The sequence below is a fragment of the Linepithema humile genome, chromosome 4, assembly GCF_040581485.1.
Source record: "Linepithema humile isolate Giens D197 chromosome 4, Lhum_UNIL_v1.0, whole genome shotgun sequence".
In the NCBI taxonomy this organism is placed as follows: Eukaryota; Metazoa; Arthropoda; class Insecta; order Hymenoptera; family Formicidae; genus Linepithema; species Linepithema humile.
In genome coordinates, this window is record NC_090131.1 from 1634808 (window position 1) to 1660029 (window position 25222).

At 41.3% G+C, this 25222-nt stretch overlaps 1 protein-coding gene across 6 annotated transcripts in view; it reads left to right on the forward strand.

Moving 5' to 3' along the window:
- LOC105672197 (methyl-CpG-binding domain protein 5/6 homolog sba-like) overlaps window positions 1-23199 on the forward strand; it is a 200345-nt gene extending 177146 nt beyond the window's left edge. For 2 of the 6 annotated variants that reach the window (XM_012366965.2, XM_012366968.2), the window contains exons 3-9: window positions 261-477; window positions 6459-6613; window positions 6854-11836; window positions 12165-12512; window positions 13819-13966; window positions 16297-16546; window positions 17598-23199. In XM_012366965.2, coding sequence (XP_012222388.2) covers window positions 261-477; window positions 6459-6613; window positions 6854-11836; window positions 12165-12512; window positions 13819-13966; window positions 16297-16546; window positions 17598-17841 — 6345 coding nt within the window. In that variant the 3' untranslated portion in view covers window positions 17842-23199. Of the gene's footprint in view, window positions 1-260; window positions 478-6458; window positions 6614-6853; window positions 11837-12164; window positions 13704-13818; window positions 13967-16296; window positions 16547-17597 lie in introns of those variants that run through there. The other 4 variants (XM_012366966.2, XM_067353134.1, XM_012366967.2 and 1 more) reach the window with 4 other exon arrangements.
- Window positions 23200-25222: the final 2023 nt, after the last annotated feature.

Sequence of the window (25222 nt, forward strand, 5' to 3'; positions counted from 1 at the left end):
CAGAGAGAAAGCGATACCAATGCAAACATCATCGAAATCTTAATGATTTCAAGTAATTTTATAAAAATTACTGTTACAATCTTAATATTAATGTTATTTGTCGAGAATTTCAATCCTTTTAAAATTTGAAACAGTAATCGAGGTGATTTGGAACTTTTGTCATACGTTTAAATTGATTCGAAGTTAGCTCGTTAGGCTGTCACACACTGGCTGCGATACGATCAGGCGAATAACGAGCGGCGCGCGCGTTCTTGTTTCAGGTTGCGACACGACCTTGGAGCCCGGATCAGGGCAAGACGCAGGAGATGACCAAGCTCTGCAACCATAAGAGGAAACTTCTGCTGCCGGCCGCGATCGCCAGTCCTGTTGCGTCCTGTACACCGGCGGTCTCATCGTCGACTTTATCTTCTGGCTCGACAACGGCCTCAATTCACGCGAACGCCGACTCGCCTACGTCGTCCGATAAAGCCAGAAAAGGTAAAAGTATAAGTGCTACCGAAACGATCGGATCATCGATTATTCAGGTAGTCGATCGAACGAAAGAGATCGCGGTTGAAACTTGAAAATCGGGTATAATAATATCATAAATCGAAAATGTTACTGTTTTGAGGATACGAATTGAAAGTTTTAAAGATTTAATAAAACTAAGAGTTTTAATATAAAGATGTATACAAAAACTAATAATGTAATAGTTATCGTTCGGGAAGATGATAATACTTTCTTGAAGCATAATGATTATATATTTTATTGAATAAGTATTTTCGCGCCAAACTTCTCAATTTTCTTTCGCGTCGAATAATTTTTCCCCGCGATCGATCAAAATCAAGATCCTTCTATCCATAATATCCGTTTTTACAATCTCGACGAGTTCGACAGTCAAACTCCGCCGCCGCACAAGTTGGCGCACACGCGCTCGCGGAACTTTCTCCATCGATCCGACGTATTAACAAAGTTTTCTGTCAAGTCGGACGTCGAACCGACGCCATAATCGCCGAGACGTTTATTCACCGTCGCGCGGGAACACGTGCCAACTTTTATTGGAGGAAGACCAAAAGTTTTTCCACACCGTCAAGTGAGCCGTGATCATTAGGGAAAAAAGTCGACGGTGAAAGAGGAACGGTGAAATTGCGGCATTAGCGAAGTCGCTTCGCCGATCCCATCCTCCTTCTCGCCCCGCCGCGAAATCGTCCTTTCTTCGCCCGCCGCAGTTGGGCATTAAAGCGCGGGAGAAACGCGGCGAGGGGTGAAACGGGGCTGAGGACGGGGGTGGAATGATGTATCACCGTAGCCGCCAAACTCTCCACCGAATTTCATTACCAAATCCCATAACCGACGTATCCTGCACTGCGTCGGTTTGCTCCTTCCCCTCACCTCCCTCCCCATTTCTCTTCTCTTTTTTCCTTACTTCCGCGCCGTTAATTAAGCGGCTGTTGCAGGACGCGCGTTCCCGACGTACTTCTACCTGTAGTCCAAATTGCGTCGGCTAGAAATTATAATCCGCTTGTAGATTGAAAGCCGGGCGCGACCGCGTTGTCGACCAACGGTTATTAAACTTTCACCCTGAGCACCGTAGCTGCGCGTTTTAATATTATTCGGAGCTGGGGACGCTTCATCGAACGTGCCGGCTTACCCGAACGTCATGAAAATGATATATCCATAATTTTAATGTGCCGCGGAAAATATTACATTTGCATATTGTGAAATTAAACGTTAAACATCAAAATTAAACATTAAAATTATTGGGGTCCCCGGTTTGCAGCTGCGACGAGCAGCACGGCATTCGCGCGGTATAATATTTTCTTCGCGGGAGAGCTCCCTCGCGGGGAGTTCGCTCCGCAGCGATGAACACTTTCAACAACAAAAATGGATCGATTCGCTGCATCCGTTCGCCCTCGTAAATAGATTAGCGCGATGCGTCCCGCTGCATAGGCGCACTCGTGCGCAGCATCGCGGGACGAGGCAGTTTCGCGCTTGCGTCTGAAAATCCGGGGGCTGAAGTTTAACTTGAGTTTACGGTCGGAGCGGAGGATATACATACATGTCGGTGGCAGTGTTTTTATGGGACTTTATAGGGTCGTTTTAACATCGACGCACGCTCGCGCCGCTTCGATTCCAATCCTCCGGTGATATAAAACGACACGCTGGATGGGGTTGGCTTTTTCCCTGACTTTCTTCTCTCTCGTCGTCGGGGGAGGGTTGACGCGCGCGCTCGCGCTCTACGCACACACACACACACACACACACACCTCTACGACGGGGGAGAAGAACGGCAAAGGGAATAAGTGGAGAGGCTCGAATGAATCTTTATCGTTGAACGTCGAGCTCCAAGTTTTCATAACGCGCTCACTCCCGTTGGGAGTCGATTTAATTCCCCCTTTCCCTGATTTTCAGTTTGACTTTGCCGGCTAAAAAGGGAGGGCTCTTTCGCTTACATGCGATGGATTATTATACACCGGGCTGAGAGCAGGAATGATTAAACGCGTCTTTCGCTTTTTATCGGTCACGAGAGCGAAGTGGAAATCACAATTATCCGAAAAGCATTTTGCCGATGTGAAAATTTAATCCTACATTTATTGCTGTGTTAACTCTTCAAGTCAGTTCTCCCTCAATCTCATTTTCTATCACTTATATGAATATTAAATAAAGTTTTTAATGAAGCTGTTTGAACAATTATTTGCAGCGATTTAAATTATTTTTTTCATCAATTGAAAGGCTTTTTTGTTAGATTTTACAGACGATGTAACTGATATGTTAAATAAAATATTTCTGCTCTATGTTGAGATGTAAAATGTATATGAGAATTAATTAGAATAATTAATCCAATCTCGTTATTCAACTGGAAAAGTCAATAAGCACGTTTAATGAGATTCATAATGCAATCTGCTCATTGGATCAGTAATAATACGCACATCGAAATCTAGGGCGCGGTTTACACGATCTTTTGTCGCTTCAAACAATTTTCCCCGCAAACAGTTTCCCCCGAAGCTCGATCGATCACTTTTGTCCTCGGCGACGACACAGTACGCGGCAGTTACGGCGGCGTCCCAAGCAGCGAGAGAAGCGATTTTACGGGCGACGAACCCCAATTCGCCCCCTCGTGCGAGTTGTCGACTACGGGATTTCGTTGCAGGTGGCGAACTTTCGAAATTCCTTTGGCGGATTTAGCCGCACGCGAGAGTGTTTGTTTTCCTCGCCTGTTGAGGATATTGTGGATGTTGTGGATATTGTGTCGTGTAAACAGATTAACTCTATCGTTTGCTAAGTGGGTCTATTAGACCTGTATTTTCTGAAAATATATTTGCGTAGGATGTGTCTGAAAAAGATAATCGCCTTAGGAAGCAGGTAGAGGGAAGGCAGAGTTAACACACGATCGGATTCCATATGTTACGTAGAAAAGAAAGCAATCTCAGTTAATGATATCTATTATTTAACCGAAGAAATTGTATAATAAAATAATTTTATTTATTTATAGAAATAATAAAAGATTTCACAATAAAATTATGAAATATCCTATTTTATTATTTGATTCATCGAAAATTTTTATGAGAAAAGATTGCGCTATCCCACGATAACTAACGGTCGAAGAATCTGAATTTAATCCGATTGCGTTAAGAAACAATGGATCGCGTTTTCCGCGCCGGCTACATTCGTCGTGGCGAGATCACGGCGCGGCCACATCCCCAGACCAATCGGCCGGCTCGTGCCTTCTTATCGCGGCGGCGATCAATAAAGTCCCGGGAGGAGGAAAGAATCCGCTCTCCCTTCGCTGCCGGTGACGACGACGACGTCGACGACGACAAGGAGAACGACGACGTACCGCGACGCCGAGGCGGAGGTGGTGATGGTGGATACAAAAGGAAGGGAGGCGAAAGAAGCCGGACCGTATTCCCGGTGGGGGATCGTGAAGGAGGATGGTGGTGGTAGACACGGAGTTGATAAGGGTTAATTTCGTACGAGGAGCGAGCCACGGTCGCGCGCGCATGAGAAGCGAGCGCAGAAAGGAGAGGGTGGGTGGGAGAGAACGCAGCCTTGCGGTCCAACGACTGTGTCCGGTTGTGATTCTTGCGCCTGCCCCGAGAGTGACGTTCGTTCCCTCAACGGAGGGTCCTTATTCTTCTCTGTCTCACCCCCGAGCCACCCTCGCGCCCGTTTCCGTCGGGTAATCGCGCAAGCGCATTTCGGTCTCGCTCCGCTCAGTCCGCATCAACGCTTCGGCGTGACGTAACGGCACGATCCCGGTGGGTTTTCATGCTCGCACCGAACCAAGTCATTCGTCGCCGCCGAGACCGCTGGAGCTTGAATATAAACTCGCGACGCTCGCCGAGGTGCCTGACGGCCGTTAGAGACGTGGTTAAAACGCCGACGATGCCACCAGCGCTCGCTCCTGATAATGCCGCAACAGTGAGACCGACGGAGAGTGCATCTATCTCGCGGGATTACGAATGTTACCTTTGTAGGTGCGTTTGTCTCTAGCTCCAGCAGCTCTGGAATGAACCGATGGAATTAACTACTATTGCTCGGGCTTATGTACAAATCCTCTGTGTGAACCCTGAAGATTTACATTCTCTTCCGTTGCAACCAAGTCATTTATTTGCTCGTAGAATCATTCAGAAATTACGTTTTAGTGATTACAGTTTCTAACTTTTTTTTATAAATTATCATTTCATTTCTTTCTATTGCGCTGTGTGTAATAATAAATTATGTCACATATAATTAATACGTTCGTTCCGGACTCATAAGTTCCTTTGAAAGATGTACTTTTAGTTAGAAACAAATGATTTTCGTAAATCACACGGTGCATTTCACGGTAATCTGCACAAATAAAATTATGTTCCATCATTTGATATGAGCGAGTTAAAACAGCGAACATCTCGTACTTAAATGAATGCCGCGGTGGTTGAAAGCAGCCGCAAACGACGAACTATATCTTCCAATTACTACATCGCCCTCTTTCATCAGGTTTAACGACGAGAACGTTTATTGCTCGAGCCATTGACTGCAGGCATTCCGAGAGTCGAGATAGTCGCGGGGGAGAGATTTTACGCGTTCGCGCGAAAACCCCCGGAAGCCGCAAAATGGATCTAAAGATTTTACGCAAATCTTCCGTCCCCTCCTTTGGAAATCGGGTTAAACTGCCGTCGTCAGGACGGACAAGTTGCCTTACTGCCACCGTAGATTCATTACTACGCTCACCCAACTCACCCTCCTCTTTTGCTTTCGCTTCTCGTCGTTTTCATGCCTTTCCCTCTTCGCCGAGAATTATCCGTTCTCTTCCTTCCCCACGCCAATCGCCGCGCACGGAGAATAATTATCCTCTGTAGGCTTACAGATAAAAGATCCCCTTAGCCTGTCGCCCCGATGAAAACCTTAGTCCTCCTCCTTTCTAACACGTTCTCATAAATCACGGTAATTCAGAAGTGTCGATGGCTGCTCGGGACGCTTTTTCCGCGTTGAATATGCGAGAATGATAAGGTTTCAGAAGTGTTATAAATCTATTTAATCTCTCCATTCTTCTGATCTTTTATTTATGCCGTTTCTTTTATTCAAATATTAAAATGCTGCTACATTATTTAATCATTTGCATCCAATTTTGTTATCGTGTAATTTGTTATTTATTAAATGACTTTAAAGTTTTCTCATAACATTCTTGTATGGTTTTCAAAATTCTTTTTAATCAGAATATATAACTTCAAATTTTATATTTATTTTATTCGTGTCATCGATATATATTAACATACTACTTTTTATTCTTATATAATTTTTTTATTAATTTCTCGCTTGTAATTAAACGATTCTGAAACTATACCAAGCTATAATTCGAGAGATCGCGTGACGTGATAAATAATAATATTATAACAATCTCAATGAGTTTTTTTCACAATTTTAAGCACCAGGCTAATTCATTAATAATTTAAAGTTTTTATCAATTCTTATCAATCTTGAGCATATGAAAAATATTTAGTACTAATCACATGTTGTAAAGTTATTTTAATCACAGTTATGTAATAATCTAATGTTAACATCTTTTAACACGGCTATGCAATTTGATCTATTATCGCGGTAATATTTTTATCTCGCGAAAGATATATTCCGGAATGATAATGCAGACCGAGGGAAAAGCCGACGTTTTATAAAAGTGGAGAATTAAAGCACGGAAATGTCGGGCTAAATACGATTTAACCTTGCGGCGGGATTTCAAATGGAACACTTGCTTCATTAAGAAGCTTGGAACGTCGCCTGAATAATAAGCGAGAAAGCCGACGGGGGGAGCGCAGAGTTAGAGCGAATAAGTCGTATTTTAATTTCTACACGGCGCCAGGGACTTATCGTCGTCTTTTACAATTGCGCTTCGAACGGGAAAAGCCTTTGTCGATTCAATTTCAAGTAGATGCCGGCGAATCGAAGATAATTGGATTCCGATTCTGGTTTATTAAGAGATACTTTATTGGCGTGCACAGATGGTCTCAGCAAGAAGAAGAAGAGGAAACTAGGAGGCATAGGCGGTATTTATTCCGGCGTCTCGGTTTCGCAACTTCTGGCACAACGAGAGAGGGCTATTGCTGCGGTCGCGGCATCTGGAGTTCAAGGTTCACCGGTGCCTAATGGATCGCAGGTAATTGAGTCGTGGCTTTAATTGAATCGCAAATTATTGGGGTTCCTTTTTAACCTAAGAATTATACCGTAGCGCGTGATTTGTTTTAATAATTAACAGTACGTAGTGTTTCGATTGTTCTGTATATTAAGTGAAGCTAGTGTAATAATGTTATTATAAAGTAGAAGTTTTGTATAAATATTCGTAGAAAAATTAGTACACATCTATTCAAATATTTACGTATGATTATTTGATTTTTAGGTATGGCCAATTGCGATCCCGAATTTGCAAGTCCAGCAAAACGGCCAACAGATCTGTCATCAGTCTTTAAATTCACCTTCCCAGAATGATGTGAACAGTTGTGCGAGAAATCCTCAGCAAAGGCTAAATCAACACAACATGTCGGGCATGCTGATGGGCAACCCGCTGATAATGAATCAGCAGGGTACCAATTTCAATAATATGAGTCAGCAGCAGCAGCAGCTTTTGCAACAGCAACATCAACAATTGATCTTACAGCAACAGCAGCAGCAACAGCAGCAGCAGCAGCTTATCCAACAGCAAATATCGCAGCAGCAGCAGAATTCACAGCAGTTGGTGCCGCATCAGCAACAATTGCAACATATGCAGATCCTACAGCAGCAGCAAGAACAACAACAGCATCAGAACACCGTAAATCAATTAGTACAGCAGCAAGCTCCTCATTACATCAATCAGCTGAATCAACAGTCGTTGCACGTGATGCAACAGCAACAGCAGCAGCATCTGAATCAGCAGCAGCAGCAACAGCAGCAGCTGCATTTGCAACAAATTCAAAAACATAACATGCAACAGCAACAGCACTTGCCTCAGGAAGTGGAGCAGCAGCAGTCGACGAATTACAATTCTCAGCACCCGACTGAAAATTACGTGCATCATATGCAATCGTCGCAAGTGCCGAATCAAACCGGCCTTCATCCGCAATTGCATCAACTTCATCAACATCAAATGCAATCTCAGCAGTCACAACAGAATCAACACGCTATGCAATCTCAATCGACGGATCACTTCCAGATGCAGATTCAACAGCAGCTTCAACAGCAGCAGCAACAGCAGCAGCAGCAACAACAGCAACAGCAACAATTATCTCAAGTTTGCATTCAGCAGCAATATTCAAATCAACAGCTAAATCATCATTCTGTGGACGTCATGCAGCAGCAAACCGGTTCCACTGTCATGACCAATATGAACGCTACTGATATTCAAAACAGACTCAACCGAACACCATCGGTTACCGAAGAAGATCTAAACGTGAAACAATTACAGCAACAGCAACAGCAGCAGCAACTATTGTTACATAATAATTCGATTCAGCGGCATCACGTGGTTCAAAACGGCGGCTTGTCGAATAGCCCGCACGAGAACGTTCAGCGGATGTACGCGCAGAATCAAGTACAATATCCGGTAAGAAATTTCGACCCTTCGAAAGGAACGAACGCGGACGCTAAAATGGGACCTCAACAGCAGTTTGTTCTGTCGAATCACACGGGAAGAAGCCCGAACGCCAGCCACGCTGTCGAAGCGCAGCAATCTGGTATGGGACCAAACGGGCAGCCCGGCAGTATGCATTTCAACAACAGAACGCCACCGTGGCAGCAGAATCGCGCCGCGGTCGTGTCCCATCAACCGTCCGTTGTCACGGTGCAGAATATCACCTGCAACTCGTTCGACCGTGTGCCGCCGCTTCATCATCACATTCCACAGGCCTCTACTTGGACGGACGAGGCCGCGCGGAAAAAGGCGAAGTCGAGTAAAATAATAGTGAAAAAGCAGCGGCAGCACGGCGTTGCAGAATCGTCGAGAACGAACAACGGATTAGAGCACTCGGCAGCGAGTCCGGTGGACGAATTCAACGAGAAGAATCAGCAGAATAATGGTCAGATAGGTTCGACGTTCAACAGCAGCGGCCCTTCGTTCCTAGAGGATCCCAGTGGGTACCTCGCCCAGCAGACGGCGCTGCTGAACAGCACGATATCGAGGCAGACCGGTGTCAGTAGTTCTCAAGTGAGCATGCTGAATAACAATTCGAAAGCCTCGCCTCAGACCAGTCATGGCACACACGTGCCCAACAATACCTATCTTCCTCAACCAAAGCCTTCCTCTATTGCCAGTCCCACGAATACCTCGTCCTTCGCTTCCGTAAAGAATCACGCGACCTCGCCGGTCGTCGTACATAGCAGTATGACGCCGACGTCGAGCAACAGCGGCACGGATTCCGAGAGCAGCCCGTGTCAGGGCTGCGTCACCAGCGCCGATACTCAATCTTACATCCAGGATCAGTATAAACAGCAGATGCAGCGGCAGTACCTGATGCACACGGATCAGCGCGAGGATCCTGTTACGTCATCGACGTTCGGCGAGCGATATCAAACGAACAACCAACAGCAAGTTGACTCTAGACCAATACAAGGCGGCACTGTGAGCACGAGTCATGGATCTCCTATTGGCACCAACAGTCCGGCCAATTCGGACACGCCGGCGGCTTCGACACCTGGAATCTCGCAACCGGCGACTCCGCAGAGCCTGATTTCGTCGCAACCGGCGACGCCGCACAGCTACTCGCAACCACCGACGCCTCATTCGCACGTGTCGGGCCAAATGCCACCTCAAACGCTGACGCCACAAGCGCAGCAGCCGTCGCAATCTTTGATTGGCAGCGGTATTCAAGAACAAAGGTCCGAAACTCCAAATTCGGTTACAATGAGTTCTAGCGGCATTCCACCTAGTACTTCGCCATCTCAAACATCCTCCTCCGCGTCGGACAATTTGACGTCTCAAGTGAAACGGCAAATAACGACGAGGCAAAATTCTCTGGATGGATATCAACCTCATCCTCATACTGTCAATGCTGTTTCCAGAATACCTATAAACACTTTCAGTGGAACATCGTCCGTGATAACAACTATGGCGAGCGGTCATACAGTGAGCAGTAATACGATCACGTCTGTCTTGGCCGGAAGGGCGAATACCGCCACCGTTTCAATAAACACACCGTCTGCGATATCTAATCTTCTGCCGAACAAGCCACAGCATCAAGCGCAATCGAATATATCGGGTACTTCAGTTTCCACTCAGTCTTCTGCCCCGCATAGTCAATCCGCGACGATGAGCGTATCCAAATCTCCGCTCGAAATGGTCCAGAGCGTTGTTAGTAGCATACAAGTACCTCAAGCAAGTGCGAATTCATCGATGCAGCCTCAAAATCAACAGCAGCAGCAGCAGCAGCAGCAGCAGCAGCAGCAGCAGCAGCCACAACAACAGCAGCAACAGCAGCCGCAGCAACAACACCCGCAGGCCAATGTTCAAGTTCACAACGTTCTCACTTCTGGTGGAATACTAAAACATCCTGCCGGATCGACATTACCGCCCGGTCATATATTAGTATCCAGTGGTGGTCAACTCATAATGGCAAGCACCGGATCAACAATCAACGGCGTCATGGCGCCTCCACCGCCGAAAATTATCTCCAATGCTAATTCTATGCCACCACTGTCAGTTTCGCCAATGGTTACCAGCGTGACTGGTGCTGTCAGCCAAGTTATTCCCGCGGTAGGTGTTGCCCAGCAAGTCATAGGACAGCCCACAGTACTCGTGAACACTATTCAAACACCGGTACTGATTCAACCTGGCGTGATGACAATGGACGGTATAAGCCAAAACGTACAGATACCACATCTGACTGTCGCCACCGGCAACGTAATACAGAACACTCAGTCGATTCTCGACGCGAATCAGGATGTGTCTAGAGCTGTCACCGCCAATCAAAGCATGACTGTGAATCGACAGCCAGCGCTGCTATCGCCGGAATCGGCGATAACCAAGAAGAAAGCGTACAAGAAGCGGAAAACGAATCCACAGACCGTGGCGTCGATGCTGCACATTGCTTCGTCCCAGCAAAATGCCGGTATGCTGATGCAGTCGCAGTCGAACTTTGCCCAGCAAAACTTTCAGACTCAGAGCATAGGTGGACCTATGCTCCAAGCGCTGACTATTGTGCCTGGCAAAGCTGGCGCGCCGGCACAGCTCGTGATGAACGGTCAAACCGGCGCTGCATCTCAATTCAATACGCAGCAGATAATCACGAATCCTCAACCAGCGCAGCAGATTAATCTTCTTCAACCGGTTAACTTGTTAAACGGCACGACCGGGATGGTTCAGAATTTCCCCACCATCCAGCAATTTATCGTTCCTGGCTTAGGCAGCATGGTTATGTCTGCCGACGGCACGGCTACATTATTACAAGATACGGGTAACATCGGGATGCAGCTACAGATACAGAACGTCAATGGTCAGAACGTGCTTACGCCAGTTCAAAGCCACGGCGGCATATTTAATCCGAGTCAAAGCATATTGGCCGCCGGACCAGCTGGAATGGTTATACGGGCGCCACAAGCGACCAGTGGAAAGATAATACAACAGCACAGTCCTGGAGCGCAATTTCTATCGCCAAATAGCGGTCAGTTCCTGGTGAACGGAACGACGTCCTTCGGAAATCAACTAAGCCCGATAGTCGCAAACGTCAGTCCGAATCAGCAAGTAACGTTCAACACCTCGCAAGTGAGACCACCGAATATGCAAGGTCAGCAGGAATTTATACAGATGAACGGGCAGACGCTCATGGTACCTTGTGCGACCGCGCAGAACATCGCCGTCTCTTCAGCGTCGAATCAACAGAACACAACGTTCGTCCAGCAAAACACGACGATCGTGCAGCAGCAAACGACTATGGTTTCAAACAATCAGATACCGAATTTTCAAAGTGCAGCTTCTAACGGCGGACAAACTGTCGATCCTTCTTTAAATCTCGATCACAATCAGTCGTACATTTTGAGTTCCGGCATGATTCAAGGAAAAACAGCATCCTCTTCGCCTAAAAGCGGCGTGAATTCGCCGTCGTCCGATCAAAACGTCGAGCAACAGCAGTATGTATTAGCCAGTAGTAGCACAACCGTCGTGGAGAAAACGGCTCAACAGAACGAACAGCACAGTCCACTTATGGCGAGGCACTCCGTGTCGACGCAAACTGCCGGAAATCAAACGAATGTGGCGCAATCGGCAATGATGAGACAGGGATCACCTCCTGACACGACTACTCACAGTCCAGGAAACAGTCAAAGGTCTAACAGTCCTGCCGTGGATACCACTACACACGGCGCAGCTTCGCCAGCGCCTCCGATCACCGCTAGACATCACTCGTCGTCCACGGTATAATTTGGAACAAGATTAGCTTGCTTAATTCTTATTAGAAGAATATGCATATTTTTCATTGTAAAAAGAAAATATTTCTGTTAAGATTCTTTCTCGGTAATAAAGAATCGTGTATATTAATTATTCACGGTATAGTTTGGAATAAGATTAACTTGTTTAATTTTTAGAAGAATATGCATATTTTTTATTGTGAAAATGACGAAGAAAATCATTTTAACTTTTTCGTCTTTATGTTTTCAATATCAAAGCTAAAAATGTGCAAGATTCTTTCTCGGCAATGAAGAATTTTATATGTATTAATTATCTTGCCATTTTATATTTTCAGCCTATGGTTCATTGCGTGTCAAGCAGCGAACCAGACTCAGGTGACGCGCAAATGGCGTCGGAGGATTGGAGAATGCAGGGTATCACCACCAAGGAGATCACTTTGAATCAACCGAGCCTGCATGGAAAGACCTACGTGGAGTCAACGGTGACCACTGGGATCCAGGTTGGTACCCACGTAGAGCAGGTCAACCGTCATCTAACTGTAATAGACATGCACCAGCCGGCCGATACGACACACCCAGAAAACACATACGCTGACTCACAGGAGTATATGGACACATCATCACCAAATCATTCCATTAATTCAGACACAATGGACCACTCTACCGTGGAAGACCAACTAAACGTCAGTAAAGAAATGACAGACGTTCCCTATTCGGAGATCGAGGTCAATCCGTTGCCAATCATAGGTCACGGTCATTATCAGCCAATTCTCTATCACGGCCAGCATTATGTCCCCAATGCGAACGTTTATCGACAGCAAGCCTTAGTGCCAGATCACGCACATTACACTATGTTGCCGCAAGTTAATGACAAGTTCGAGGAGAAACCGTGCGTTGATACGAATCGCGTCAATACTCAGATCGTGCAGCATGCCATGGAGCAAGACGAAATTGATCAAAATTCCGACGAGAAGACATTGGAACGACATAATACCGGGATTTCTTACTGTTCGCAAAACGTCGGTTATCCAGAAAAATTCGTCAACGTTAGTATCGCGTCATCCGGCCTCTATCCGCACTTGTACAATTATAGATCTGATCCTAACGGCATTGCTGTTGTTAATTACACGCCTAATAAGCAAACTTACATTAATCCATATATTTATAATCAATTCATATATGCGCAAGAAGGTGACGATGCTGAGGAGAGTGACTCGTCGTCGGACGAGTGACCGCAGCTTTCTCTTTGCGCGGTTTTATCAAATTATTTTTGTAAATTGAAAATGGAATAGGCACCAGTGGCATTATTAGATTGCGATCGGTTCACGCGATAATATTCGATAATATTAAGTTTGTAATTAGTTTGTATTTAACGTTAATAATTTTTACATTTGCACTGTAACGTGAGAGCGTATACGTACGCTCGTTTATTTAGCGTTATTATTTAAATGGTAGATTGCAATAATGTAATTGTACTATTAATCGTGTTAATCAGAACTAATCAGGACTCTTTTTATATAACAAAAAAATAAATTTTTTCTGAACAAAAAATATCCTTCTGATAAAAATTATGAATATATATACCTGATGAAAAAAAAGTACCTTGCAATGTAAGCATGCGTAAACAGAGTTTGAGTTTGTCTCTTTTGGTATCATCGTTTGCATGCATCGATGAGTTAAATTTGTCGCGTGATTTCTGCATCGAAAGCATCGGAGACATCGAACTTTCGTGATTACTTTAGTGATCTACTTTTTTTCTTTTAATTTTATTTACTTCTTTTTCTGTATTGTCCGAATTAGAGTTGCAAAAGCGCTCTTGTCTCCTATGCTCAGTCGAGAGAGAAACTATAAAGTCCTTGTGGACCATGAAACGGGATTTAAATAGAGAAAAAAATAATACATTGGCACTCTGAATGACCTTTACACTGAAATGATATTAGCATGCGATTGGTAGGCTTGTGCCTGAGTTGATCGAGTTGTATTTGACAGATCTATACGTCAGAGACGTTGAAGCAAGCCGAAGGTGTGGTGAGCACGGTGAGGTGCGAGGGCAGGGAACATGCCCTCGGCCGCGGAATCAAGCGAAAGCTGGACTCCATCCATTCCATGCATTCTACTCTGCATGAAGACCAAGATGGTCAGTATTGTACGGTACTCTTAGAACTTAATCATATACGAGTAGTCAAAGTATTTCCGCTTAGTAGCAAAAGTATTCTGCGAAGAAACTTTCGTAATGGCCGACGTAACGAGAGAAGAAGCACGGATTTTGGCCGGATAAACTTTCAATTTTGTTATAGAATACATTTCTTAAGTTTCTTTGTCAGGATGTTTTTTTATGACAGCGAGAAACGTGAAGCATTGATCGTTGCTGTGCCAATTTTACTTTTACTGGCTTATTCGCGAGAAAAAGACGATGCCTTCCCGTTGCTCTTTGTCACTAGATATAATTATCATATGAATGTTACTATTAAGAATGCTTCAAATTACAACTTCATTTTCACTGACTCATCTTGTAACTTAATGAATTACATGCTCGTAAATTATCTAATCATCGGCATTGTTTAATTCGGCTTGCTATTTCAACCAATTTCACGTGCTACGTGTATCGCCAATTTGCCTATCAATAGTTTATTTATTGGTTTATTTATTTCGCTTGTGCATGTCTGCTAATATCATTGCATGGCGAAGTATCGCTTTGGTGGCAGCTTTTTTTCGCAATATTCGAAATTCTGCGCTCAAATTGGATCGTTGGGTCGAGAGGGATCACTCGTCCCTCTTCATATCGGGGCTTCATGCCGGAAAAATGCACTATTTTGTGCGAACTCGGAGCTGAGTTTACCGAATCAGTCTATGATAGCGACTTTATTCATTCTAATGTCGCATTATTAATCACATTAACGAGAAATCGAGGAAGGCAGGTAAGTGGCGCTAATACTAAAAAAAAAAAAGAAAAAAAAAGAAAAAAGACTCTTATTCATCACGTACGAGCCTTCAACACGTCGCTTGTGGAAGGAAGAAATAACTGTTTTGATCATTGTAAATATAATGTAATCTTCCAAGGTTCCTTTTTTGCGTTTACTAATTGGCTGTCAGGTTTGTTAATACCCACGCAATTACATTCTCATCCGAGTAGCCAAGGGGCTTGAATCATACGTTCATTTCGGAAGGGGTGTGGCTCACTATCGTGTGTTATTTCGACATATCTTGTACATATACATCTTTACGTTTTACGTACAGCATGTGCATATTCCCGAGGATGGAGGTAAAAAAAATCCCGCAACGATTGAAAAACGTTTGCAATAGAATAAAGCTACGAAGATGAAATAGAATCAAATATTAATAATAACACATAAAGTTTAATTACGTAATTATGGCACGGTAAATGCTATTGTATTTAAATAGTTATCACAACCGGAATTGAATTGCTGTAAAATATAAATTTTTTTATTCCAGCATCGAGAATAATAAATAAAAAGTGATGATTTTTACAATTTGTTAAAAATTGAAAAAACTTGGATCCTGTAAATGTTATAAATTTCTATAAAAAATGCTTATTTGTTTGAAATATCATAAATGGAGAGATTTCGCCTCGCAAAAATAAATCGTGGAAAAAGGGAATATAAAACGAATGATATTCACATTGGCAAAATATCATTGCATGTGTTCGAACCATCTGATATTTCATTCTGCCTCTGATCTCACCTACCACCATTGAATGAAGCTACTAATCGTATTTAACGAGCACACATGCGAGCAAGAAGCACATTATTACGATACTACTGGACAAGTAGTTCAACCATCAGTTTCGAACATCCCTCTGCGACACGCACCATAAGCATATCGGAACGTTTTGCTGTTATGCGTTGCACATCTTAATCGAGATCAATACAGGTATATCAGATGGAAGTTACGCGGTGTCGTGTATATTTACAGACGTGTTTGGCACAGTACAATTGAATTATTTATTATATTTCAGTGATAAAAATTTTGAAATATAAGAATCCTGATCATTTTATTCATTATAAATTTGCAAATTATGCCACACAAATATGTTTGCTTCATATTTATTGTAAATTTAATGCTTTAATGCTTTATGTTATGATATTCTTTACACATCAGATTTTCAAAATTAATAAAAATCGATTGTACACGCGGTTCATGTCAAATTTATCAAAGCAGAAAATTGTTAATCTCTTTATTAAAAACTTTAGTAAAATCACTATGAGCTTTTAATTTTTTTAATAATTAAGATATATCCATGATTTAATATTATTAATTAATACATTTTCCAATCTTCACATATTTCTCAACACCACCTTGTTGTACACGACTTCCGCAACAGTTTCTTATCTAATGTGTCTGTACGAAAGTGTCTTTACGGAGATGGGCTTTTTTATGTTACTTTCGCGAAATCAGCCGAGATGGCAAATCTCTGAAACATAGCGTTGCATTCTTTGGAACCCCCAGTAGCCGAGACAAAGGACATAGACGACGGGAACCAATGGAAACTGATGGTCGGTGACCTAGTGTGGGGCGCAGCAAGAGGAAGCCCGGCCTGGCCGGGGAAAGTCGAGTCACTGGGCCCCCCGGGTACTATGACAGTTTGGGTCCGGTGGTACGGGGGCGGGGGCGGTCGCACCCAAGTCGATGTCAAGGCCCTCAAATCCCTGTCCGAAGGTCTCGAGGCGCACCATCGCGCCCGTAAAAAGTTTAGGAAGTGAGTCACCCACCCCGACTAGAATGAACTATAGATGAGAGCCTCTTAGAGATATCTCGTTGCTTCAATATATTATTGCAGAAATTGAGAGGGAAATATGTAGAACGGGAGATGCTTGAGTGTTACGTTTTTAAATTCTTTTTTTTTTTCCGGCACTCGACCTTACAGTTGCGACACAGACACGTTAATTTATGATTTTAATTAGCATTATTAAATGTCAAAAAGTTGCACCATATATCCTTTCCAGAGTCGAGTAAAATGCACGTGATGTTATACAAATTTTATTACATTTAATATAATTTTAAGAGCAAGAGTTAATGAAGAACGATAAGTGTTGCACGATGTAGATCTCCGTGAATTTAATAAAGATATTTTTTATCGCATTGTTAAAATATACTGCGGCAGTAAGTAAGAGACAAGGTTACGAGCGTATCTTATAGTCAGTTCTCAGCAATGAATTCATTTTTAAAAGCGATAAATCTTCTCTTTTTTCACTGGAGAGCTCTTACAGTCGGTGATCGTAATCGTATAGCAAGCCAACAGCCAATTAAAATCCCTTATATAGCTTACTGCGTAGCTGTGGTTCAATATTCTTCTCGTTAACTCGCCAAAGGATATCGATACTTTTATGTGCTGGATATTAATATATTAAGTGGTTCTCTATTTCAATCTCAGCCATCTTTCTTCTCAATTCCCCTTTCTTTTTATTCTGCATTATTATGTACGTAATTCTAATTTCCATAACACGCGACGGTCGAGTAGAAAAATATTAAATACGTTTGTATTAACAAACCGCGTACACAAGTTTTTCTTTATAAACAAATATATATATATTTTTCTGCAATTTTTTACGCGATTTTTTCGTGGCTAGAGACTGTCATACGCGTTAATTGTAATCTAGCCAATTCACTTGCCTATTAGTCGCGACTGTGTTTAGCTTCTAGATTATGATTTTACTGTTGTTCTGTTTCGCCGAGTCCGCACGCGCGGGCGCTGGTAATCATCTTAATACTAACTGTACGATTTTCTCGTTCCTCCCCTATTTTTCTAGAAGTCGTAAATTGAATATGCAATTGGAAAACGCGATACAAGAGGCGATGGCGGAGCTGGACAAGATAACGGAGGCCAGCAGAAGTGACCAGAAAGATATGAAAAAATCGTCCAAAGTGACATCGCTGTCGGCAACCAGTTCGAAGGGCGTCAACGGCGCCGGCAAGTCGGAGACCAAGAGGTCGTCGAAAAGAACCGCGGCCACCGTGGACCATGCCAAAGCCGAACAGAAACAATGCCGGTGATCCGCGTCAATCACGATCGTTCAGCGTGTCGGTATCTGCGAATATTCGCAGACGACGACCCATCTGTCGTAAATCGCGAAGTATCGATTGTGGTCTTCGCGTAGAAATGTAATTAGCCCCACAGCGTTCAGTTTAATAAATTATTGGTAAATTTACGAATCACACGTCCCATAAATTATGGATAAATTTCCGTTCAGTAACTATTAATTACTTAGCAAATGACATGCAATCGCGACGTAAATAATGATTGTGATGCAGGTATAATTTAATGCCACTGTGAAATGGATTTCATTATCTATTATTGTTCTAGCATGACAGATTTATTGCTGCAGAAATAACGCTACGATGCGTTATAAATGACATAAAAATGTTGCTTATGGATCACTTCGAGCGTAACCGAACCTCGGTGATCGCTGTGATTTGTTGTATTCGAACCAGTCGAGATTCTCTTAAATCATTACGAGTTTTAACTTTGAGCAAAACATTATACAATTCTCTCTCTAAACGTTAAAAGTTAAAACTTTCTTATGAAACTTCATCCAATACGCTTTGAGACGCTCGTAGTATCGCATAATGATGCGAAAGGCGTCCCTGATAACATAATCAAAAAGCTTGTCTATGATTTGTCAAGTCAAAGAATCATTTTCGATTTCTTGAATGCGGAAACGAGAGAACGCGACGCTAAGTATACAACAACCGTGTCACAACAAGCGTTTTCTTTTCTTGCAAATTTACAGACGAAGCCTAACAATAAGTAACATCTGCTGCAACATCTTTGTATGTCCTGTTTGCGATAAACGGCGTCTGTTTGATGAGGAAACGGTCAAGCATGTAAAATTGCATTTGCGTAATTAATAGCGGAATACGAGAGATACTACGGCCGATTTACTAAATAGGCCTACAGCATGCATTCTTAGATTATTTACCCTAATACGTGTGTATGTAATCGCATACAGAAAGTAAGACGATGGGAGCGATAGTTTTCCACAGATTTTTAACTGATAGAGGAAGACTCGGATCACGTTTATCATAGGCGTATGGCTCGCCATGCGATTATTTTAACTCGGCGAACGTTCTCCTACAGATTCCGTTAACGAGGTAACGTAAAAGTTGGTGTTGCGCAAACACAAACTTTCCCTATAGTGATGTATATTAAACGATCTCTCGGTTACTGCGCGTGGTTTTTACAATTTACACGTGCGGTTTGGAGGCGTGAATGTTTTCTGAAAAATATGTATTCGCCCACGTATTCGGGCGATCGTAAGCAGACGTGAATAGTTTAAAAAAAAATATTTTTGCGAACGAACCTTCATTACACTACCCGTAGAGTAACGCATTTTTTTAGAGAGCTATACACAGAGTGTAAATCATTCGTTTACCGTGACACAATGTTACGCTACAGGCTCGTTGAACCGTTTCAAATCTACGCAAAGCGTTCGCAGGACGCTTTTAATCTGCGTGATGAATTTTTTTTTTCTTCCCCCGAACGATGTTCCTCGAACGATGTAAACCCGGAACACGCTGCGACTGAATAATTCACGAGTCGATTTTGTATACAGTAGCGAAGCAAACGAAAACAGCTGCAGAGTATCCGGAATTTTTAAAATGTACACGCAAGCAATTGATTTTTAATGTCGTTTTAAATTAATTCAAATATTTCAAAACATGTAACAAATTCTAAAGTTCTAGATCACTTAAAAAATCGCATAGCGTTAATGATGAATTATAGATCGAAATTACACTTTAACGTAAGAGATTAAATATGTCATCAATATGGAGTTTCTTCGAAAGGATGATTTATTTATTGTTTAGTTAAAAAATTGTCTAATTATATTTTTTATTGCACAATGTGCAACGAGTTGACAAATATATATTTTTTAAGCGTATCTCCATTATGTATGTTGAGATTCAATTTTAATTTGAATATTATAATTCTATCATGAATAAGAAATTTGAAAAGCTGCGGTAAAAATCTTGAATTCACATTTGCATTATCGAGATAATTTTGGCGCGTTCGAATATATGATAGACAATAAAAAAAATGCAAGTATCAAAAAAGATCGCGCGATTCCTTATTCGTGTTTTCCGTGAGTGGTAATTCTGATTTCTTTGAGGAACGTACGCGTGTATCCTGATCGGTGACACACATCGAATGCTCGCTGCAATTGCATTAATATTTAACTATAAAACGGGTCCGTACAGATTTTTTAGTGTCACATTATGCCTGTATATATGTCAACTGCGACGTAGTAATCGTCGTAGTAACGAAAGAAAGGCTAACAATAACGAGTAAATTATCTTATCGTTCGCAGAAATCGCGTTCGCAGAAATGCGACGAGTCTGTAAGCTTAGGTTTGCTTCTGAGATTAAATCGGAACTACTTTATATCAAAAGATAACTGCTTGATGTCACCGTGTATCCGCGAGAAATCATAAGCAAAGCTCTTTACGGTCTTTCAGCAAGCGAAGTCGCTTGTCTAAGGCGTGCAACACCTGTCTTCTTTTGTGAAGCAAAAAGTTGCCTAAGTCATATTTTTCATTTTAAGATAACTAGACTTTTACATATTGTAAAATATTATATTTTCCAATATTTGTAAAGCATGCTTAAAATATTGATGTATTCCGGAATTTCTGTAATAATAATTCAATGAATTCCTCGTACTCACAGTGAAATGTATGTTATAAAATGAGCTAAAAAAACGTTAAGAACGTTAATTAACTCAATCTTTTTCACGATTGTGGCTTAGGCTACTTTTACAACCATCGATATAGATATCGTAGGGCATGTAAAGCTCGTGGAGATTTTGCGAGCAGTTTTCCCAGTGCGCGTCTCTACTTAAGAACAATTTATATCAAAGTAAATCAAAAGCTCGCGATATCACATATTACTCGCTAAGTTTCACAAGGAAATCTTGGACAGAGGAGAATCATATTCTCGCTTCCCGTAGTATTTTATCGTGACCAAAACGTAGCAACGTAACGTTTTATTTGACGAATGGCGAAAGACATATCACCGGCCGACAGCGAATGACAATTCTCCCAAAATTTGCACTTTTCGGTAAAACACTGTGTGCGAAATAAACAAAAAATGGATAGAGAGAATTTTTAAGAATACGTAAATGGCTGGCATCGCTGTACACACACATACCCAACGGGACCGTCTAAAATTAAGACATTTCTAATTTTATTCAATTTCCGCTCTCCAACTCTCGCATGACTCGGAATGATTGAGGGCCGTTTTTACAAAACTTACAAGAATCGCGTAGCATAGTTATTCGCGTAGCGCAAAATTTTCAAAATTAGGTCGTACATAAATTTATATGTCTTAAAATGAAGTGAAGGAGTTGATTACTTTCATAGTAATTTAATTTTGTTTTATCTTTCGAGGCAATTATCACTCGATAAAGTTCCAGCAAATTATTTACGCAAGTACTCGATGAAAAAAATTTCTCACAAGTTTTATGGACACTGACTTTTGTAAAAATGGCTGTCAATTCGGCGCGTAGGTCTCCGCTAGTTTTTCTCCTCTGGGATCGATGTGAGCTTGTCGAGAGTACTTGTCCCTTCGCTCTCTCGAGCATCCAATGCGAGAGTGACCGTAGCTTAAAAACCAGTGAAAACTTACCTCAGTGATATATATGCAAGAATCAAACGTCTTAAAAAAAAAAAGAATCGAGAATATATACTGTAGTGCCGATGTCCTTTGTATATTTTCCATGATATTGTAAATAGATATACATATATATATATATATACCTCTATATATATATATATATATACGCGCCTTATTGGTAATCACGCCGTGCGATGATGGACAAGTCGACGATTGTTTTAATGCGAATGTCGGCGGACAGTGTTAGTTGGTACACGAGCTGTCGAGCGAATGACGTTAGGCGTGTAATAATGCAACAACAGCGAAAATTGTGGCTTCTAATTATTTAAACACGTCGTGACGAGAAAACGAGAGAAATACTTATAGGACTATTTTGTAAGAGCGTTCATTACGGGTCGTTACATGACGTAAGTAGGGTACGTTTAATATATGCCACATTTTTATACAATGCCGTATGAAAGTAACGTAGGAGAAGCAGCTCTTCAGCCAACCATCTACGCGTATAATTCTACTCTGTCTTTATTATGTCATTAATTATTCGACTTTTCGTGTATTGTGCAAAATTGTTTTGATCAAAAAGAAATTCTTTGCGGGCAAACTTCTTCCTCGATGGCTCAGTCAGCTCGACAGCGTAATTTTAAAGAAGGGCCTACATCATCGAAAATCGTGTGCGTTCTGTCGCGCCGACTGGACGAAGAATAGCGATGTAGCATAAAGGGGATAGTTGACGGTTTAATCGGACGGGCAACTATATTAAACGCGCGCGGCGAACTTTTTGGAGAACTATATACCGATAGTTATTGGAGCGTGAATGAGACATTCACGGGATTTTCGGCAGATATTTATTGCTATTATTATTTATCAAAAGTAGAGTATTTACGGAGCGGTTTCGTTCGCTTGTTGTGTTTTGAGAGAGATATAACGAAGAAACGAGAGCATGCAGGCCATTTTTGTCCCCTGTAACGGAATGTACAGTGTGCTTGTGTGCGCGCGCGAAAGTGTATATGAGAGTGCAAGAGAATGGAGATGAAAACGGAAAATGGAATCCTTTTAGCGAACGAACACGATTGTAAGCGGCACCAAAAAAAAAGAAGAGAAACGAAACTAGTAGGGACAAACGACTTATCGTGATCGCATTACCGGTTAACAAATTTAGAAAAAAAAAACGCGACATACGAATGCACTGTCGATGTATAATATAAATATTATTGCAGATAACATAGCTATATACGTATTATATCAATTGTCAGTGGTATTACAATAAGAGATGATAATTTTATATTTACAAGATAGAGAGATCGTTAAATCTAAATGAGTGTAATATACATATGTACGATGAAATTCCCTCCCGATCTCCCTCCTTTCCTTCCCCCCGTACCCTAACTCCATGCTAGGACAAATTAGCAGAAGCTACCTTATTTAATATTTGGCATAATATTTATATATAAATATAAATATATAAATATGAATATATATATAAATATAAATACAAATATAAATATACATATATATACATACATGAGAGATAGGACATAAAGTAAAAAAAAAAGGAATAGTCTCGGGGAGCAATATTTGCCGGACCCGAGGAAAAGTATGAAGCTATGTGATCCACTACTACTAGTAGCTTTTAGCTGTAAAGACTTATACTTTATTTTGTAAATTTTGTTTATACAATGTTTGATCGTTCACGCATAATACTATTGTATGTGAAACTAAGTTAATAAATCATTAACATGTGAAGTTGAATCTTGTGTGGTCCATTTCATTGACGATTCATGCATAAATAAGATTGTTCTGCCAATTCTGTTTCTCCATTCAATAGAATCTCTTTTTCTTTATTTGATTAACAATTTTTAATTATTCTCTTCTGATATTTTTCAATTTATATTTAACGCAATTAATTCAACGTGAACTTTTTTCTACTCTAATTCAATAAAATTTAACATTTTGTTCAACTAGTGTAAAATTACATTTGTTTTTTCATATCACTGTTATTAATTTTATTTTAAAAACATTTTATATTGGAGACAAGATAAAAAGACCCATTTAATGTAATTTATCATTGCTTTTAACAAAATTAATTTTATTTGAAAAATACATTTTTTACGCTTGGTAGTTGATAAATTTTATGTTAATAATACTGGAAATAAATTATCAATAAAAAAAATATATATATATATTTTATAAATGATAAAATAATATTTTTTGTGCGCACTGAAAACAGCACCATCTAGTAAAGGGTAGGTTGACTCATATAAGGGTTGATTTGATTAATCGATTTATATCAAATTTCGTGTTATTTTTTAGATGGAAAGACTTGTATTCTTTAAAATGGAGATGATGCAAAATATTAATCTTGAGAATACGCTCTTATCATTTCTTTATCAACTACAATCAAAAAGATAGTGAGAAAATTGCCGACACAGTATCATTCTAGAGCGACATCTTTTTGGTGGCGAAACTAGATGTCGGGTCCATCCTTGATAGAGGGATAATAGCATAGAAAATTTTAAAGATATTAATATTCTGTTAATAAATATTGATCTGTATACGTAAATGTAGAAAGTTTGCGTGTAAAATGTTTTTCTCTCATCGATAAAATTTCCATTTACATTTAAATTCAAAGTTCTATATAATGAAATTTTAATCAATCTTGTTCGAGAAAATGTAGTTAGTAAAAAAGAAGGATAAATTAAATATATTTATAATAGTTAAACAAGAATAGAAAGTTTGTGTTAATTTTATACTTTATTATGAGCTACGTAGATTCAAGCATAATTATCGCGTAACTTTCCAGTTCATTAAAGCACAAAAAGGCGCCTACGTTCAATTAAAAGATGCTTAGGAAATCTATAAATGCCGGGAAAAAATGTCGCGTCACCGTTACTCGGAGGAAAAGCAGAATTCAATTGGCAAATAATACATACGCATATTGATTTTCAACTGAATGGCATCGGGGATTTATGATCAGCCTCCCGTGAAATTTCTCTCGCATCGGGTTATCGTTTTCGCGTGCCTTAGTATCGGCAGCTCTTAAATCGCACGGCGTCGAGGGTATAAGAGTAAATCGCTCGCGTATTCAGAAAAGAAAAACGCGCCGGGCCGAGATTGTCTGCGCGAACCTGACGGGTATATGGATCGCATTGAAACGATCGCGTCGCCTCGCGTCGCAGGAGCCGCCGGTTCTGAGGCACGCGAAACGAGACGCGCTCCGTCGCTTATTTCCTTCTCAAGAACGTACCGGAGCGTGCATTCGTATCCCAATACGTCGATATGCACGGATGCTGTGCCCAGGGCCGGCCTTATACAATTTGGATTTTACAAGAATCAAAACCGAGTTGTAAGCCGTGTCGGCGAGTTCTATGAATGAAAAAAAATATCGTGCCGACTATCTCTATTATCATGAACAAAGATACGGGAATTATTTTCCTGTATTGATGGTATCGAATCGGAACTCGTAAAATGATGCTGGTTTCAACCCGTATTGATTTCATTCAATCTAGTTCCGGCGTTTACAGAGAAACCCACAAAGCAAAATATAATGTCAAAGGCTTTTGGTGGAAATATCTTTGAGGACGATGCGAAATAAGTTAATTATGAGATTATTTCAAGTCCTAATTACTTTATTCAACAGAAATTTTGACAAAACGGCCCAAAATAGGCCCACACTCGCTAAGGCCATCCCTGTGTACATATCATAACGTATGGCAGGATCGATGGCTCACTCATCCGGCGCTAAAAGGGTTAATGATGCCTGCCATGCGTAAAT